General features: G+C 37.6%; 1 protein-coding gene across 3 annotated transcripts in view; it reads right to left on the bottom strand.

Annotated features, from left to right (window-relative positions):
- Nucleotides 1-6,385: 6,385 nt before the first annotated feature.
- The window catches only part of AZIN1 (antizyme inhibitor 1), a 30,264-nt gene continuing 18,209 nt past the window's right edge, over nt 6,386-18,440 (bottom strand). For 2 of the 3 annotated variants that reach the window (XM_090283481.1, XM_090283480.1), the window contains 9 exons: nt 16,637-16,810; nt 15,973-16,145; nt 14,022-14,156; nt 12,849-12,930; nt 12,416-12,490; nt 11,693-11,855; nt 9,448-9,563; nt 8,947-9,161; nt 6,386-8,707 (listed from right to left, as the gene is read on the bottom strand). In XM_090283481.1, the coding sequence (XP_090139607.1) occupies nt 8,596-8,707; nt 8,947-9,161; nt 9,448-9,563; nt 11,693-11,855; nt 12,416-12,490; nt 12,849-12,930; nt 14,022-14,156; nt 15,973-16,145; nt 16,637-16,810 (1,245 nt within the window). In that variant the 3' untranslated portion in view covers nt 6,386-8,595. The remainder of the gene's footprint in view (nt 8,708-8,946; nt 9,162-9,447; nt 9,564-11,692; nt 11,856-12,415; nt 12,491-12,848; nt 12,931-14,021; nt 14,157-15,972; nt 16,146-16,636; nt 16,811-18,440) is intronic. The other variant, XM_090283482.1, reaches the window with a different exon arrangement.

Genomic DNA, 18,440 nt, shown 5'->3' with positions numbered 1-18,440 from the left:
ACCAACCATTCCAAATTCTTCCCTGCTTTGCTAGCTGCCTGCACCACCTGACCCTTCAAAAGGCCCGTCCAAACCCTCAGACTGAGAGGCTCTGAAGATTTACCTGGTGTGTGGGTTCCTTGCAGGCATCAAGCTAGGTGTGGCCTTAGATGTGACTGGGGTGGGCCTGGCATTCCAACTTGAAGTTCAAAACCCACCCGGAAAAAGCCTTCTGACCTTTGGTTTCACCGTCTCACACCCAGGAATACTAGTTCACATTGGGCTTAGAGCTCCAGAAGTTGTCATGATAACTGGAAACTTGTACTTCGGGATTTGCGGTGGCAAAGGCTCTTGCTGCAAGCAGTGGGTAAAGGTGGGGGGGGGGGGGAGTGAGGCAGAAATCCCCTCTTCCTCTTGGTCCCACCCCACCTCCAAATCCACCGCAGCAACGCAAAGGACAGAGGTGCAGGGGCGCTTGTGAACTTCAGAAACATAATATGTGAATTTAACACTAAGTGAAATCAGCTAAGTACACTGAGAAACAGTTGTTTGCTCCAACTCCCGGGGCACTCTGAGCAAAGGTAATCCACAAGCTCCATCTAGTGGCAAAGTAGGCTACTGCCACCCAACCCCTGAGCGAGCTTTTTGAGCTGCAGCCCAGGAAGCCTGACAGACCTGAGCTCTTCCCACCACCAAGGAAGGCCAGAACTGCATGGGTCCCTGGACAGAGAAAGCATTTTCAGTTTAATAGTCCCTGCACTGCGAAAGAAAGCCTCACTCATGTCATCAGGATGCTTTGAGTTTTGCTAACATTAAAAAAAAAATTCAATTAAATGTATTTTCCTTTAACCCTGGCTGCCAGAAACCTCAGAGCCAAAATGGGGTCAAAACCTTGAGCAGGACCTTATGATGATCATTTTTGTACTAACCTCGCCTCCATTTTATCTAATTTTCAAAGTTTACTGAGTTTGTTTTTTTTTTTTTACCTAGTTTCTATCTTATATGAAATATATTTCAAAGAATTTTTTGGAAGTGGAGACATCAGTAATTCCGTACAGAGTCTTCATTACCTTCTAAAACATCTTATTTAAGAATCATCAGGAAAGAGAGGGTTCAGAGCCCCAGCTAAGATTTAGTGAGTGGAAACCCAGGAAATGTAGTGGCTAACATGTATTGAATCTTTACCATATGCTGGACACTTTTCTAAGCACTTTAAATGTAAAAACTCATTGAATTCTTGCAATCTTATTTTTATAGGTGAAGAAATGAAGCACAGAGTTTTGGGGGCAATGTGTTACTCAGCAATAGGCAATACACACCTCTTATGGAATAAAAGGTAACTGAGGCTCAGAGAGGTTAACAGCTCATCCAAGGCCACACAGCTAGTAAAGTGCTAAAAATGGAGTTAGGACGCCCCAAGTCCATGTCCTTAACCACTAGGCTCTACTGCTGTTTGATGACCTGAGTCGGGCATCAGTGGAGGCCAGAGTGGGGAAAAGAGGGGCTCTGTTTCAGGACCACAGACTAGAAAAGGAATTCTGTTGGTGACACTTAAGTGGGTTCCTGCTGCAAGGAATTTGAGGACATCCTCTTTCTTCATTTGCAGATTTCTGGTGGTTACTGATCCTAGGGCTGAGCACTGTCCTCTCACAGAGGTGTCTTATGTTAACCTGGCTACCAATTGCTCTGTGTAACAGACTCTCCTCTGTGCTACGTAGACATTGCCATCCCTGGCAAAACAAGGGAGCTTACTCAGTGGGTCTCTTGCGGTGGATGCTGGCCCAGGAATTACTGCGCATGCGGTGCACCGTCTCCCATTGAGCACCCATGGGAGGTCATGATGTCTGATCTGTACTTCTACAGAGACCCTGAAGGAATTGAACAGGAGGAATTTCAGGGTGAATGCACTGCTCCAGCTCCAAGGGCACAGCTGCCCAAACTGAGGTCGCTGGCTGGTCTGAAGGCACAGGTGCCCTCTGTGCCTGTTCAGCAGTTTTCTACCGAAGCCCAGAGTGCTCAGCTGCCACTGAAGACTGGTCTGCAGCCCCCTACCGTGTGAATAAGTAGGAACAATCACTTAAGCTATTCTGTATGTTGAGAAACCTTCCCTTTAAGTTCCATGGGAACCAACAGGAACGTGGTATGGACCCGTCTGGTGAAAAAGGGTCTGGCCTTTTAAAATAGACACTAAACATGATGCAGCCGTTTTCTTTTAATGACTGGATACAGAGGTGCTCCGCCCACATTCTCTGCAGGGCTGATAGACCTATTCCCCAGCTACCACGAATATCAGCTGCTCACAAACTGTCCCTTGCTGAGAACTGCCCTCTGCCACAGGGAACTGCTTGTCCCAGGTGAAGGTTCCTAACAAGGTGCAGCCTGCAGCCAATGACTGGCTGATACTGGGATCCAAAGTCTGATCCCCCACTTCTCAGTTTGGTTCAACTCTGAAGGGCCAGCCCAGCTCCAGGACTCCCTGTAAGATCAGGTTAGTCAGTCCTTGATTGGAACCCCACTGTGGATTAATTACTTTCTCCCTCTGCCTGCTCCTGCTTCCCACCTCCCAAGAGCACTTTCAGTCAACATGCATGCAGCTCTCTTCATTTGTGTCCAGGAAACCCAGTCAGACAGATTTTTCAAGCCTTAGGTTCAAATTTCTTAACATATCTGGGTCTCCATTTCTTCAAATGTAAAACAAGGAAATCAGATGAGAAAATCTCTAGGTCACTTACAGCTCATTTCTGACCATAGACTCATGAGGCTGTTGTGCTGTTGATCCACAACTAAAGCTTAAGATAGGCTTTTAGTTTCGATGTCTACGTCCTGCGTTTTTGCTTATCTTCGCTCTATTGCCATCAAATAGCTCTCATTCAAGAGTAGGGCTGCTCATAATGAAGGCTTGAGTATAATCCTTTATTGATATACTCTTCAACTCTACTCCCAACAGGGTGAAAATATATGTTATACTATGTTTATGCGTTTAACGTGTAAAACTGTACTGTTTTGTTATATCAATATTGTAATGTTGCACTCAAAAAGTTTGAGTGTTTTGCTCAAAATGGGAACCCCATTTCCCCCATCAGCCCTTTGTGCAACGGGCATTTCACACAGTAAGAACTTTTCAGAAAGCAGTTATCAAGTCATAGTGAAATTTACTGTACTTAAAAGGCAGTAGCATCATGCCACTTGGGGAAGGAAAGTTCCCTTCCAAATGTGACTTTCTCCTATATTCAGCTCTACACTTTTATGTCCTTCCCTGACCTTTCCATCAGTCAAAAATACCCTAAACCTAGTTCTTAACTGGGGCAACATGAAGGTCTATTAGCAAAATCCATTCTTCAGAAACACTTTTAATTGATGCTTTTCTTTTGGGAACCAGTCAAGTTCCCTTTCCTCTCCCAGCAAGCTTTGTTGTTTACTTTCTTGTACAATTAAAAAAGGAGGAAACCGAGCTTTGAAAATGCTCTTTATTTCTGCTGAGAACTTAACAGTAAGGGAGACTGTCTTAGAGGCAGCTTTGAGTCATTGACAGTAATTAATGCTGCAGGACTTAGCACTGACACACATAAGTGCCTTAAATGCATTAAAAGTGGTTTGTAGCAACTGTGTGACTAAGTACTGCATCAACTTACAAGCATACCACTCATTAAGCTTAAAAAAGAACAATTTTAGGTAAATGCAGAAATTAAAACTCTATACCATAATGTCACTATGGTAAAGGACTGTTGGTATAGTTAACAATCCACAAGAGATTCAAGTCAAATGTTAAAGTGTTGTCATATACTATTCCTGTAACCTTGTGCAAAAACTTAAAACTTTTTATATTCTGGATACCAGAATACCTTTAAAGTTCCTCCCAAATTAGGTATCATGAGGCAAATGGAGATAGTTTGGTCTACCCCAATCTAAAAGGCCTCTTAATTTGACACCAAGGCTTATGCATGTGGTTATGTATTAAAGGGGCACAGTAACAATGGTAAATGCATATTTTTTCTTATAATAGCAAAAACAATGATAGATCAGAAGAGGTGAAAAATGGAAACTGGATAGTGGACAGATTAATAAATTAGTAGCTGGAGGAAACAGAGTCCTAAGGTGGCAGTGGGGAAAACAAAGAAAAGCTCAGATTCTAAAAGATGCAGGAATTGGCGAGCCCTGACCTCTGGCAGACAGATTGCCCGAAAGTGTAGACATTCAAATCCCAGATCCTTATTCCTACGCTGCACAGCTGGGTAAGAGCCCTCTCACTTGGCAAGACTGGGCACTCGGTTGTCCAAGCCTCTGGAATGGTGGGTACTAGGCACCATTGGGGGGCTGTCCTACTGTACACTGTATATACAGAAGCCCAACCCTGACCTCACTTGATTTCTGAACACTGGCAGATGGCCCATACACCCTTCAAGCAAGACATACGAAGATAACTCACTGGGAATTAGCAGACTTCAGAAGAGTAAGAAGTTCAGTTTCAGCTGTCAAACGATACTCACAGCTTTTACTTATTAGCTCTTCAGTCCTCAGCTCAGACACAAGGGTTACCAGACACCTGAGGCACACCACTAATCATGAAAGGATACTGAGCAATTCAAAAAAGAGAAAATAACAATTTGGAGAAAACATTATCTAGACCTTGGGGAAGGGTGAGAGGGAATGTCTAAAAAAGTAAGTATTCTCAGAGATAAAAGATACTGCGCCCTTACCTTGGAAACTAGAAGCTGAAGTGAAAAACAGACTTGGAATATGGAGCTGAGAAAGTTTAGCAATTTGAGAAAGAGAAAACAGATGGAAGGAATTCAATGAAATAGAGAATTAAAATTCCTGAACTTTAGCAAAGTGTCCCCTCTGCTGCCTACTGCTGTTAAAAATTAGGTGGTGACAAAGCTGTAGGCACAGGCAAACACTAGATGAGGTCTGGTGCCATTATTTAGGAAAAGCTTTAACTAGATTTAGCACTACATTTAATTAGACTAAGATCCTACTAGTTTACTCCAACCTCGTTAGCACTCTAACCCTCTTTGCTCTGTTGTCAGTGCACACCACATATCTGTCAATTTCGGATTCTGCAATTTACCAATTTCCCATAATTGATTCACTGCTAATCTGCTCACTGAGCCAACAACTGCAAATGCTGTTAACAGATAAGTGGTATTATGGTAGTCAAAATTTTAAGACCATTAACAAGGGAATGAATTGCTTTCGAAGCTGAAGTCCAAGACAACACACACAGTGAGCAAGCTGGGTAGATTGAACCTTCCTAGTCACTGCCATTAAAAAAAAGTTTGCCCAGCCCGTTTCCAATAGATAAAACCCAAACCCTTCAACTGTGTAACATCGAGTCAGAGGGCCTTGAGGCCAGAGTGGTTTCATGTTCCCCTACCCATACTCCTTTCTGGGTGAAGGTATGTACTATGATTAAGAAGATACATGTAGCCCTGGCTGGTGTTCTCAGTGGGTTGAGCACTGGCCTATGAACTGAAAGGTTGCTGTTTCAATTCCCTGTCAGGGCACGTGCCAGGGTTTGAGGATGTTTCTTTCCCCTCTAAAAAAATAAAAACAAAACCAAAAAAACATGTAACACCCACAGCCTGTAGTAAGCAAATGAAACACAAAATTCCTCAGTACACTTAAAGAGTAGGAGCTGCTCCTTTCCAGGTTAGCTTTAACTTAAAAGTGCTTTCCTAACTTTCCTTGTCCCGAATTAGCAATCACAAAAAGCCAGGAAAATGTTCAATCCCAACAACCCATGATTCAAATTTAATTCCAGTCCCACCCTAAGTAGGCGTAACTTACTTTCCTATAAAAATATAGCCACTTTTAAGCCGGCCAGTAAAGACCAGAGTAAGGCCATTATGAAAGCCTGCACCTTTAAATATCTACACCATACTTCTATTCTGCCTTCAGGATAGACAGAATTAAAGATATTTGTAGGACTTATTCACAACTTGAACATGGAAGACTATTAAATATTTTTTCTCCTGATTTCATACCTTGAAGCCAATTAAGCAAGCATTCTTCATTACAGTGTTGGTCAAGTTGCTAACAACTACAGTGAAGACAAGAGACTGCGGTGTGACTTTTTCAATCCAATATTTGCACTAAACGGTATATCGGTGCTCACATTTACTTGGAATATCTAGTTCAACTTGTAGATTGTTTCATTTTGTTCAAGTTTAAAATTGTTTGGAGGCTGGTGAATTAATGTGCCTAGAAAACGTGGCCCTAAAAACATTTTGGTGCTCACATCAAAACCTTCATTGTTCCATATGTAATGCCCAGAATCATTTTGCTAAACTCAATTTGTTGCTCTGTAATAAAGATTCTGAAAGAACGCTAGTTTGGCAAGCTATCATACAAAGCTGACACACGAAACTTCAACTTTCTTTCACGATAGAAGCCATCAAATAAAACGTGAGGAATAGAAAAACCATTTTATCTGTGTATTCAGAATCACACACAAGTTACCTTTACAGTTCAATTTACTATATAGAAATCATTTGGGTTTATATTCAGTTAATTTCTGAACTGAGATTACAATATTGTAAATTAAAAAGAGATTGTTACATTAATTCAGTACTTTTTTAGCATACAAATTGAAATACATTAAGTTCAAACTTCAGCTTTATGGCAAACAGTCTTTAAATACAATACAGATATTTCTTAAAGTTACCTTATCATTCACATGTGATTTTGCAATTCTGAGCTGTTTATACATAGAGCAGCTCTCCTATGACTATGGCAAAATTGACATGCCATGAAGCTCAAAGTTGTATAGTCAAGCCAAACACTCAAAACTGTACCATTTTTTAAAAGATCTGGCATTTCTGGACCAAAGCACAATATGTAAAGAAGGTTGGGAACAATTCCTCCTCATAACGGTTAAAAAAAAAGTTGCATGGTAGCTTGGAATTTTGCATAAAACCCCGTATTACACCTTGGGAAAGTCCAAGGTATAAGATGACAATGGACTGGGGTCCTAAATTATTTTTATTAGTAGAACCCATAAATTCAAATGGGCATTAATCAAATAAAAAATATGAAGCACCTACTGGTTTAAGAGATTGAAATTCATTAAGAGATTCATGATAAATTTCTTTCCACCTTGAAATCAAGGGGTAAAAACCAGCTTTTAAGTGCATCCCGAACCTCTCCTATGTAGCACAGGTAGAATTTTCTGTCCACTGGCACCAGAGTGAAGTCACATTTCCTCTTGGGAGACAGAAATTCCACATCTGAACATAGAGTAAGTTAGGAGAAAATGACCCCTGGTGTTTATTACTATTGTGATTCTGAGATCTAGGATTACTAATATACTAGCAGTGAACAACACAAATTCCTGGAAACAACTGTCAGGTTAGTGACACTAACTCCCTTCCCCCTAATCACCCAAAATTTTAGTATGAAAAGAATTAAAAGCAATTACTAAGCTGAACAAATGGGAAATAAGAAACTAAGCGATTAGCTAAATAACAAAACAAACCCTGAAGTTTGAAATCATTGCAATTGAGAAATTGAAAATAGGTGTGTTTCACCCCGCCTCCCCAACTCTGAATTTAAATAATATTCCGTGCAAAAGAGCATCAGGTTTCTAGATAGAGATGTAGCCCTTCTTTTAAGTTTTAGTGTGCTGCAGAGTTTTCTGCTATTTTTAGTTCCCTCCCCCCAGATTTATTCAAAGTATTTAATAGAATTGTCCATCTCAGCCAAAAGAGTTGTGATTCAAAGATTTACTAAAGTACTCTATGCATTCTATCTATACAGAAACACCTATTATTACAACTGGTTTATGCAGGATTAACATTTTTGGTGTTAAAATTGTTAAACATCATGCTTACTGCACATCAATTCTCCATGATGCATCTTAACTTCACAATGATTTACCAAACATTTTATTTAAATTACTAATTAAATAACTGAAAAATATACTGAATCAAACTAAATTTAAGTGGGCTATAAAGGAAAATAACCTTCAAAACAGTCCATATACACAACTATTTCAAAACTACCTTTGCTAGCTAGCCCCTTTCCCAAAGTTTTAGCCTGAAAAAACAGTAAAATCTACACAAAATTTTATTGCAATCATACAAGGGTTACATTAGGTCAAATACAACAAATACTATGATGCAATTTTACATTTATTAAACTACAGTTCAAAGCACAAATTTACACATTCTAAATACACTAAACATATCTAATGAAGTCACACTGGTCTTCCACTGACATTTGATATATCCGGGCGAAAGACATTAACTTTACAAGACTTTGAAACGCGAATCCTTAGTATAAAAACTGTGTACTTGTATGTAAACGATTTAATGGGGAACCCAATTAATGGGCTTCCATCTCCACTAAGTCATCCATTTTGTTGCATATTTTAAACGCTTAAGGGGCAGAGCAAACTGGTAAGTTTAAATCTGGATACATTATCTAAATCTCCCAATTAACCCCCAATGAATTATAGATGAAAGCTGATTTTTGTCTGGTCCCAAATAGGTATTATTACTAATAGTTTGTTTCCAAGAAAATTAACAGAATGAGATTGTTTTAATTTGTTCCTCACTGGAATGTAGACCAGACAAGCTTAACCTGCAACTTCAGATCTAAAGAAGCGTTAATGCCTGTTTAAGCTTCAGTGGAAAAGCTGTCTTCTTGGCTCAGCTGAATGCAAGAAGGCACAAAGAAGAAGTTTTTCATCATTGTGTCTGCTGTAATTCCAGCATCTTGCATCTCATACCTACATTAAAAAAATAAATAAATAAATAAACAAACAAACAAATAAATAAATAAAGGCATAATTCTGAATTTATGTACAAAGACCACACAACCACTTAACAATGAAATAGACTATAAAATATCTTTCAATGACCCTTAAAAGATGAACTTTTGCTATTACATGTAAGTTATGCATTCATTACAAAATCAACATTCTGTCACTTCAAATATCTAATCTGTTTTAAAATAAAAACACCTTACCAATCGCTGAATGACATCATGTAATAAATAGCTGGTCTCTGAAAATCATTAAAAGCAGTTGGTTCATGGAAAGAATGTGCTCCCATGTTATCAAAGATAAGCCAATCTCCCACATTCAGCTCAGGAAGAAGACAGTTTCCTACAATTTGATCAAGCTCATCACAGGATGGACCCCAAAGGCTGCTTGTAAACAGAGGCTCATCGTCCTTGTATTTCTGTAGAAAAGTAAAAGTTTTACTCATTTAGGTACTGAATTTGAGGGTAGATAAGAACTTCTTATACTATCTCAGATCACATGTGCCCGTGGAAGGCAGGTCTAGAGCACGGGGCAGTGGTGCTCCTTAACTCCATGTAAGGCAACAGACTAAAGGGATTAGACTAAAGCCAGAAGAATGCAAATCCTTAATATTTCTCCAAAAATTGGGATGCATCTTAAAAATAACAGATCAGTTTATAAATTGCCAAATAAGCAGTTTTGATATTATTTGTAACAGAACTTGCCTTGTGAACCTCTGGAATGGTATTTAAGTCCTCAGACAGTTTACTTGCAAAAGAACCATAAACACCATCATTCATATAATACACAAAGGCTGGTTCATCACTTCCGGTTTTTTCTACTGAATAAAGAGGAAAATAAAGGCAAATTTATAATAAAATATCTAATATGGTTATTATGTGAAGCATATCAAATACATCAAAAATTCACAGACTGACCCCTACTAGTTTTTACATCTCAAAATATTTAACTTCAAAAAACAAAAAACAACAACAAAAAAAACCCGCTGATATATACGAAAATGCCTTAAACAAAACAGTGAGCCTAAAAAACACTGCATTCCACAAAGAAGATAATCAATGAACACATGAGAAAGTGCTCTACATCACCAGGTAAATGAAAATTAAAACCACAACAAGCTACCACCACCACATACCTACTGAATGGATAAAAGACAATATAATAAAGAAAAAAAATTGCCCTGGTTGGCGTGGCTCAGTGGATTGAGCACCAGCCTGCAAACCAAAAGGTCACCAGTTCAATTCCTGGTCAGGGCACATGCCTGGGTTGTGGGCCAGGTCCTCAGCTGGGGGTGAGCAAGAGGCAACTTGTCTATGTATCTCTCTCACACATCGATGTTCCTCTCCCCCTTTCTCCCTCCCTTCCTGTCTCTTTAAAATTAAATAAAATCTTAAAAAAAAATTGCCCTGGCTGGTGTGGGTCAGTGGATTGAGCACTGGCCTGCAAAACTAAGAGCTGCCAGTTCGACTCCAGGCCATGTTCCCAGTTGGGGACGCGCGAGAGACAACCACACATAGATGTTTCTCACCCTCTTTCTCCCTCTCTTCCCCTCTCTCTGGAGGGGAAAAAAAAAAAAAAAATTCAGTGAAGGTGGAGAACAACCAGAACCTGCGTATATACACACTGCCAGTGGGAGGGTAAAATGGTAATACTACTTTGAAATCTTTGAAAACATCTATTCTGACCCAGCAATCCTATTCTTAAATCATTTACCCAAAAGAAATGAGAAGTGTTTATAAGACTTGTACAAGTGTTAACAGGTTTATCTGTAATAGCCAAAAACTGAAACAACTAAATATTCATTAGCAAGACAATGTAAACTATATAATCACAGAATATTAGCAATAAAAATGGTTCAATCAGATATTATACTGAGCTTTCTTAAAAAAAAATATATGCTATATGATTCCATTTATAAAGTTCAAAGGCAGTTCAAACAAATCTATGTGGGAAAATAATCAGAATTGTGTTTGTCTGGCAAGGAAACAAAACTGAGAAAACAAATTCTAAAATATGAAAATTATATTTTGATAGGGATGTCACTGTACGCCTTCATTAACTTGTCAAATTATATACTTGATTGTGCTCAACTCTATATAAACTTATGTCCAAAAACAAAAAGCCCCAAACAGATACTTAGTTACAAATGGTTTGCTGTTTTGCAGTGGTATGGGTTAGCTATTCTGGAAACACCTTCTGTGTATTCTACACTTCAATGAGAGAGAGAGAGAGTGAGAGAGAGAAAGAGAGAGAGGAGAGGGAGAGAATATGATTATGAATGAGAATGGAAGCTAGGTTTCTCTCTTTTGGGAATGGGAGAAAACTAGAATGTACCCTGTGGTATATTACACTCAGCTTTTGATACACTGATAATGTTTAAGACATTAAAAAACTCAAAAGTAAAAACAATATTCTCTTCCTCTTGTTCATTTAAGGAAAAAAACTATAGGAAGAAATAAGTATCCTTATGTAGAAGAGTACTTCCTACACATTTTCTTAGAAGTGATACTTCTGGACTATCTAGTGCTTTTTTTCGGTTTGGCTAGAGAACAGATTAAAAGGACTCTGTTGGCTCTTGTTATGTAAGAAAGTATGGGACAGATTTTCCCTGTGACTCATGTGATTAAGAGAAATATAACAGAGCTATCACAATAAAACACTGCTTCTTAACAAGGGATGAGAACCAATCACCTGGTGTATATAAAAATATACATATCTCAACATCAGAACAAGAAAGTTGGATTCAGGAAGTCTTAGGGAATGGGAGGACCTTGGCTAAGGCATTTTGAAAAGCTCCCCAGCTACCTATAACTGGCTGAAGACCACCCACAACTTTATAATCCATAAAATGTCTTAGAATATAATTATACTCTAGTATTCGATAAATTCATCCTCAAAATGCCTAGAGTTATCTACTAATAGGAATAAACTATAAGCTTTGCAACTTACCTCCAGAGGAAAATTTATCACTTTCAACAACTTTCTTTGCAATGATATTAACTGCAAGTGTAAATGCAGAAGACACGTAATAGCTTCCAGGTTCTGAAATTATCTTAATGCCAGATCCTTCAGGAAAGTAGACATCCAACAAAGGGCTGATAACATGATTAACCTATGGATTTTAAATCCCACATTATGGTTTCAATATTGGATTAGATAATTCAAATTACAGATCCTGAAGTATAGCTATTTAGCTGCTAGTGTCAAGCAATTAAGCAGGCTTTTAAGGAACCAAAGTTTACCAGAGTGGCAAATACCTACTGATGATTATTTAACCATGTTTCTTTCTAGCAACAAAGGAGCAAAATTTCAAATCAGTTTCTAGATATTATAGAGTGTGAGAAGGAGGGCAGAACAGGAAGGTAAGAAGTGATATACATCTGGATAAAAGAGCTTAAGCTACCTAAATTGTGAATTCACTTGTGTCATCAAGTAGTTCAGAAAGGCACAACTAAATAGAAACCTTATTGTGATGAAGTTATTATGCTACAGAGTTAAAAACTATTAAACTTATCAAAGTTTACTAGGTCTTCTCATTGCCTATTTATTTTCCTAGAATAAAATTTTAAACAGATGTTATAGGCTGTAAAAGCCCTACTCTATACCTCTACCACTTAAGTAGCAATGAATAAGAGATTTTTCTAGTGCATCCATCCACTGAACAAAATTTACCTCTTCCAATTGAAATTCAGTTCCTGTGAAGCCTCCACCAATGTCTAAGATGTTCATTGTGAAGCCAAATTCTCCCTAGAGATGAAAAAAAGTACTTAAAATGCTTTCCAAAATTACAAAAAATATAGGGACATTTTGAAAACCGCCTCTTCCAGGGACATAAATATCTGTCCTGACCTTTAATACAGCAGGATTTTGGTCTCTAACAGAAGCAAATTAATTCAATATTATATATGTTAGCTGCCTGATGTTGTTTATACTGTTTTGTAGACAAGTAAATTACTATTTAATCCCTTCAACCACTTTAAAAATGTGACTGTATGAAACTCTTATAGTGTGAAAAAATAAGGTGTTTGTCAGAGAGAAAAACACTGAATTGCAGACTTAAAATAAAATCCTGGATTTAAATATCAAAATACAGGAAAAAACTTACAGCCATGTCAAACACACATCGAGCATCAGATAGAGCATGTACATATACTTGAGATTCTTTGCAAGCACTTGATACATGAAATCTGAAAGAAATAAAGTAATACATTTAAAGCAGCAGCAATTTCTAGAGATTCTTCCCATAATTACTTTCAATTCTCATTCATCATATTGCCACAGTAAGTATTTACCTTAACTTTACCAAATATGTCAAGTATTAGAAGCACTAGCCTCCAACTGTCAAGTTGTAATAGTTAACAATGAATTACCTTTTTGTATATGTGGAAAGTAACATGTTCCACCAACAAAACTGGGTCACAAAACCTTCAATTTGAATGTGTAATTTTATCTGACAAAATATAAAAATGTGTCTAATTGTGAAGTAAATATAAATGAACATCAGTTCAGCTGAGTATTACTTATTACTTATTACTTATTACGTGATATAGATTCAGAAGAGAATAAATCTGTATCCTGATTGTGGAAGTGGTTACATAAATATGTTAATATTCATAGTATACACCCAGAAAGTCAATTTTCCTCTATGTAAACTTAAAAATATTAATTTGGTTGAAATATGAAAACTCTTAAATATGTCAATACTGTCACCTAAGGTAGTGATTAACAGTGGTGATTCTTTATCCACCTTTATGAACAATTTAAAAAGGAAGACCTTATACTGTATTGAACCTTGCAATGGACTGGCAAACTCTGAAAATATGGAGCTTTATGCTCCAAATTTGACTGAGATCATAGTTCTGAGACTATGACTAAATCATCTCTCTGGGTCTGTCAAGGGGTAAAAACAAAGTTTACTGAATTACTGAAGTGCCCCCCTGAAGGGTTAAAGATAAAAAAGTCTTAGATGAGAAGAAAACAAAACACAAGTTGCAAGCTGAATGCCATTTGGGCCGTAATTAGAATTCCAGTACAGTAAACCCCCACCATTCAATTTAAAAGTTAATTTAAATAAATAACTTGTATTTATGTCTTTAATAGGGGAGAAGAGATACAGGCACTAAATAGAATGAATGACAAAGCATATTAATTTTTCATAAATGAGAAAATATATATATAAAAACTGCAAGTTGAATCTATGAGTTCATACAAATGTCTTAAATCAATAATCGTAAGACAAAAACATCACCATAAAATGAAGTTTAAAACAAATACTTACTTAACCCCAATAATTTGGACATCAAGTTCCTTAGCACATTCCAAGATATGCCTACAGTTCTTCAGGGTAGTGCCAAACTTCATGTTATCCTCTTCACCTCCAATATTATCTTCCGTTGCAATATGTAGTAAGACCCTAAGAAAAGGGGAAGATGATTGGGGCAGAGTTGGTTTACATCATCATCAGCACATGTGAAGCCTGAAGATTGTAGGAATTGTTTTCATTATGTTGCCAGTGCTCCCAAATCCAGCGACGGATGAATCAAGTGAACCTAATGAAAAACAATCCTGTATAGAGAGAAAACTAGCAATTAGGGCCTAAAGCATGAAGCTTTACAAGGATGGAATTTGGAAAATGCAGGCAGTTAAGACTGTTGTAGCAGCAAGGGGAGGTAAGGCTCTGTAATGAAAGACATTACTTTCAAATGAAGTCCATCAGTCCATAAATCCACCTAGAAAGACTAAATTGAATAGCAATGTCATCATTGTTTTTCAATAAAAAGTATCAGGGCTTCAAATGTTTTAAATTTCCTAAATTATTCTGAACATTCCTATTAATCTCTTACATCCAACAAAAACTGGGAAGTGTTATTTTGTGTCTAAAAAACAGCCTTTTAGACTACTGATTCAAATCTATTAGTATTTCCATCCAAACCACGACAATCTAGACAAAATGATCAAGAGATTGTCAAGTAATTACAAAACTGGAAATATACAAATGTTTTCCCAGGGAAGTCCTGGTGAATGACTGATGATGAGAGGGCACGGCTGATAAAAGCGATATTATTCTACCTAAGGGTAGAATCAACTCTTATCAAGAATGTACCATTCACTTCACAATTTAACACAGTAAACACTCCACCCAAATCAGGGCTTGTCTTCAGAAGATCGTGGAACAGACATTAGTTTTTAGAGACAGTTCCCTAGAATTTTCCAAAAAAGCCATTTACCCAAACAAAAGTTTTCAGGATAATCAATCCTACCAGGATACCTTTCTCAGAATACCATTAATGTCACTAACAAAATTATAAATATACAAGGAAAATATGGACAATATACATTTCCTGGAACATGTAAGACAATAACTCATTCAAAATAAGCAAATAATCTTGTGCTAATACAATGTACTTTCATGCTAATACTATATATTTTTATGAAGTCCTTTTGATGTACCAGTCCAAGACATTAATTTTGACTTAAAACTTTTTCTTTTAGCCCTGGCTGGTTTGGCTCAGTGGATTGAGTGCCAGCCTGCAAACCAAAAGGTTGCAGGTTTGATTCCCAGCCAGGGCACGTGCCTGGGTTTCGGGCCAGGTTCCTGGTTGGAGGCATACGAGAGGCATGTCTCTCTCACATATTGCTGTTTCTCTCCCTCTCTTTCTCCTCTTTTCCCCCCTCTCTAAAAATAAATAAATAGTCTTAAAATTTTTTTTTTGCTTTTTAAAAAGTAAACTTTTTAATAAAAAAAATAATCTTGGAATGCATGCAGGAACAAATAAAAAAATTACACTTCCTGTTCAAATAGAAGTGTAGGCTTTAAAGAAGCCTCTCTAAACACTAAGGATCATTCAAGAATTATGGCCATGGGCATATTACATCCTTAGCTAAGCAGGAGAAATAGCTGACCAAAACACATCCTCTCCACATGACAGATATCTAGGAGGGTTAATGTGGTCATAAAAATAAAGCTGTGGCCCCAATTTGGTTATTTCACCAACCACATCTTCCTGGAGTTAAAAGATTATAAATTCATGCCCCAAACTGCCCATATCTCACCCCCACTCCACATGAAGGGTCAGAAGTGGGCAGCCAATAAAATGATAAAAGCATTTTAAATAAGCTAAAATAATTACAATGCACATTATTGCTCTACATAAATGGCTTTACCCAAGCTACAGACAAACCCAAACCCTAAGCAAATAATATTTCTAGGTACTTAGTTTTACACTTACTTGGCATTTGGGTGATTGCGTGCAATTTTCTTCAATTCAACTTCATTGTCACATGTCATGATATTCACTCCAACTTTTGCTGCATACTTTATCTGAGACACTTGCTTGCAAGGACTTATATAAATGATGTTTTCTGGAGATACACCCAATTCTTGCACTAATGCAATTTCAGTCTGTAAAAATAGATTTTAAATAGTGTCATCTAAAAAGCAAAATTTCTATTACTTTTTAATTACTACTTTATATTTTTATTTTTTTGTTAAATTCAAATTATATGAGGTAAAATTAGAGTTATATAATGTCAGTTACATCTCTGGTGTTAAAACCTCTAAAAAGGTATAATTACCATCAGAGAAATTTTACAGTTTACTTTGCTTGTTGTCAGAAGTAACTTGTAACTTGGTCTAGCTAGCTCTAGTCTAAGAGGAATAAAAAAGGTTTTGGTTAACGATAAAGAAAACTTTTAAAGTCTCATCTCACTGAAACCTTGTACATTCAAAATTGATAAATTTCCAATATTAGGCTGTAAATTTAGACAAGAGTTAAAAAACCCATCCTAAGTCAACCTTCCTTGCAGTTTTTCTTCTGTTGTTTTGGGTAACCAAAAGAAAGTGAATTTGCAAATGTTGCAGTTTAATGTCAAAATAATGAAAAAAATACTTACTTTATTGGAACAAGCAAATCCAGTTCCAAGTGCCGCCAAAATCTCAAGTACAGCTGGAGTGGAGTTGCACTTTACCGTGTAGAATGGCTTTATTTGAGCCACTACATTCTGCCATTGACTGTGTTTCTTTACAATCTTTCCAAGATCTCCCACAAAAAATGCATTTTTCCCTGTCTATGATGATTACGAAAAAAAGAGAAATAATTAAACTATTGAAAAATAGCCCTCCCAAATGAGCTAAAACATATACAGCTTACAAATATTATCAATACATTTTTCTTTTAAACTTGACTTTTTGCTGGGCTACGTTGGCATATAAAATATTCTCTACTTTGGCACACTGATGTTTCTCTTCCTCCCTTCCCCTCTCTCTAAAAGTAAGTAAATACTTAAAAAAATTCTCTACTTTGAAAAAAAAATATTATAGTGACTTTCTATTTCAGAATTGCCTCAATTTTATTTTATTTTTTTAGGAGTAGAGGGGAAGATCCCTGGCTGGTTTGGCTCAGTGGATTGAGCGTCGGCCTGCGAGCTAAGTGTCGCTGGTTCGATCTTCCAGTCAGGGCACATCAGAGAAGGAAAACTCTGACTCCAAAAAACCTCCGCTGCCTTGCGGCATACCTCTTCAGGGGAAAGGCTAAGGGAGTAAACCCCGACAGAAAATCCGGAGCCGGAGTCCCTAAGGCGGTTTGACGTTGTAGTCAACACCGGCAACTCCTGCGGCGCACCTGAAGCCAAGCTGTATTGACTCCGTCTTTCCCTTGGACCCTTCAGCTGCGAAGAGAGGGGGGGTCTGCTGCATGGGCAACAGCAGATCCTCCATATCACCCTGCCCAGGCTCTGTAGCTTCAGCTTCACTGGAGAGGACACTCCAGCGTCATCGCAAGATGTCGATTCAACACGGGAGGAGACAGATACCGTGTCACTCCCGAGTCGGACTGCACAGCCATTCTCGGCGGTGCAGATATAGACTCTTAAGAAGCTACACCATCGTCTCTCGAGACGGACGGCTGCCAACAACAACAACAAGAGGGGAAGATCACCCAGTTTCTTCCACGCTACTGTTTAAAATAGGCCTAATTTGGCAGTTCAGGATCTAATTTCCTAATAGAGAGTAGAATCAGGAACGCTAAACAAAACAAGCTATCGTATCTCCATTATAAATTGCACCTAACGACAAGATGGTAAGACAAGGGAGCAACTACACCGGGAACCCATTTTTAAGGAAACAAGGTTGATAATCTATGTTCATAAAAAATGCAAAATAAAATTAAACATTTCAGAAGTATACTAAATATCATATAAACCTGAGTAAAAATACTCTTCCTTCGAAAGAAAAGCTATTTTTATTAGGGATTTGTGAAAGATCTGTAATGATGTTAAAGTTGTGCCTAATTCTAGTGTAGAGATAACCGTACATGTCAACCAGAGCATAGATTACTCAATGTTGGTTGGTGGACAGCATAATCTCTAGAATATACAACATCCAAGTACTGTTTTAAAAGCCATGAAACAAAACAAAAAACCCAAGAAACCCAAACAAACCATGAAGCTATTATTACTGCTTTCAGTTTTTCAAATATAATTTCTGAAAATAAATACTACTGGAACACAGTGACCAGTAAATATAGACATGATTGGAAATTATGGGGTATGTGTGGCAGATATGGGAGAGCTGTAATGAAATTATCTCATCCTTCTAAGACAAAGCATTTCTAATGTTCTGAAGACAGAGATTTTATTTTTACTTTAACGTGAAAAAAATAAGGCAATTATGGGTACTGGCAAGAGAAACAGGATCTAT

The sequence above is a fragment of the Furipterus horrens genome, unplaced genomic scaffold (genome assembly GCF_987537825.1).
Source record: "Furipterus horrens unplaced genomic scaffold, mFurHor1.1.pri manual_scaffold_7, whole genome shotgun sequence".
Taxonomy (NCBI): Eukaryota; Metazoa; Chordata; class Mammalia; order Chiroptera; family Furipteridae; genus Furipterus; species Furipterus horrens.
The sequence above is the reverse complement of the archived record's forward strand: the minus strand, read 5'-3'. Positions and strand labels throughout refer to the sequence as shown.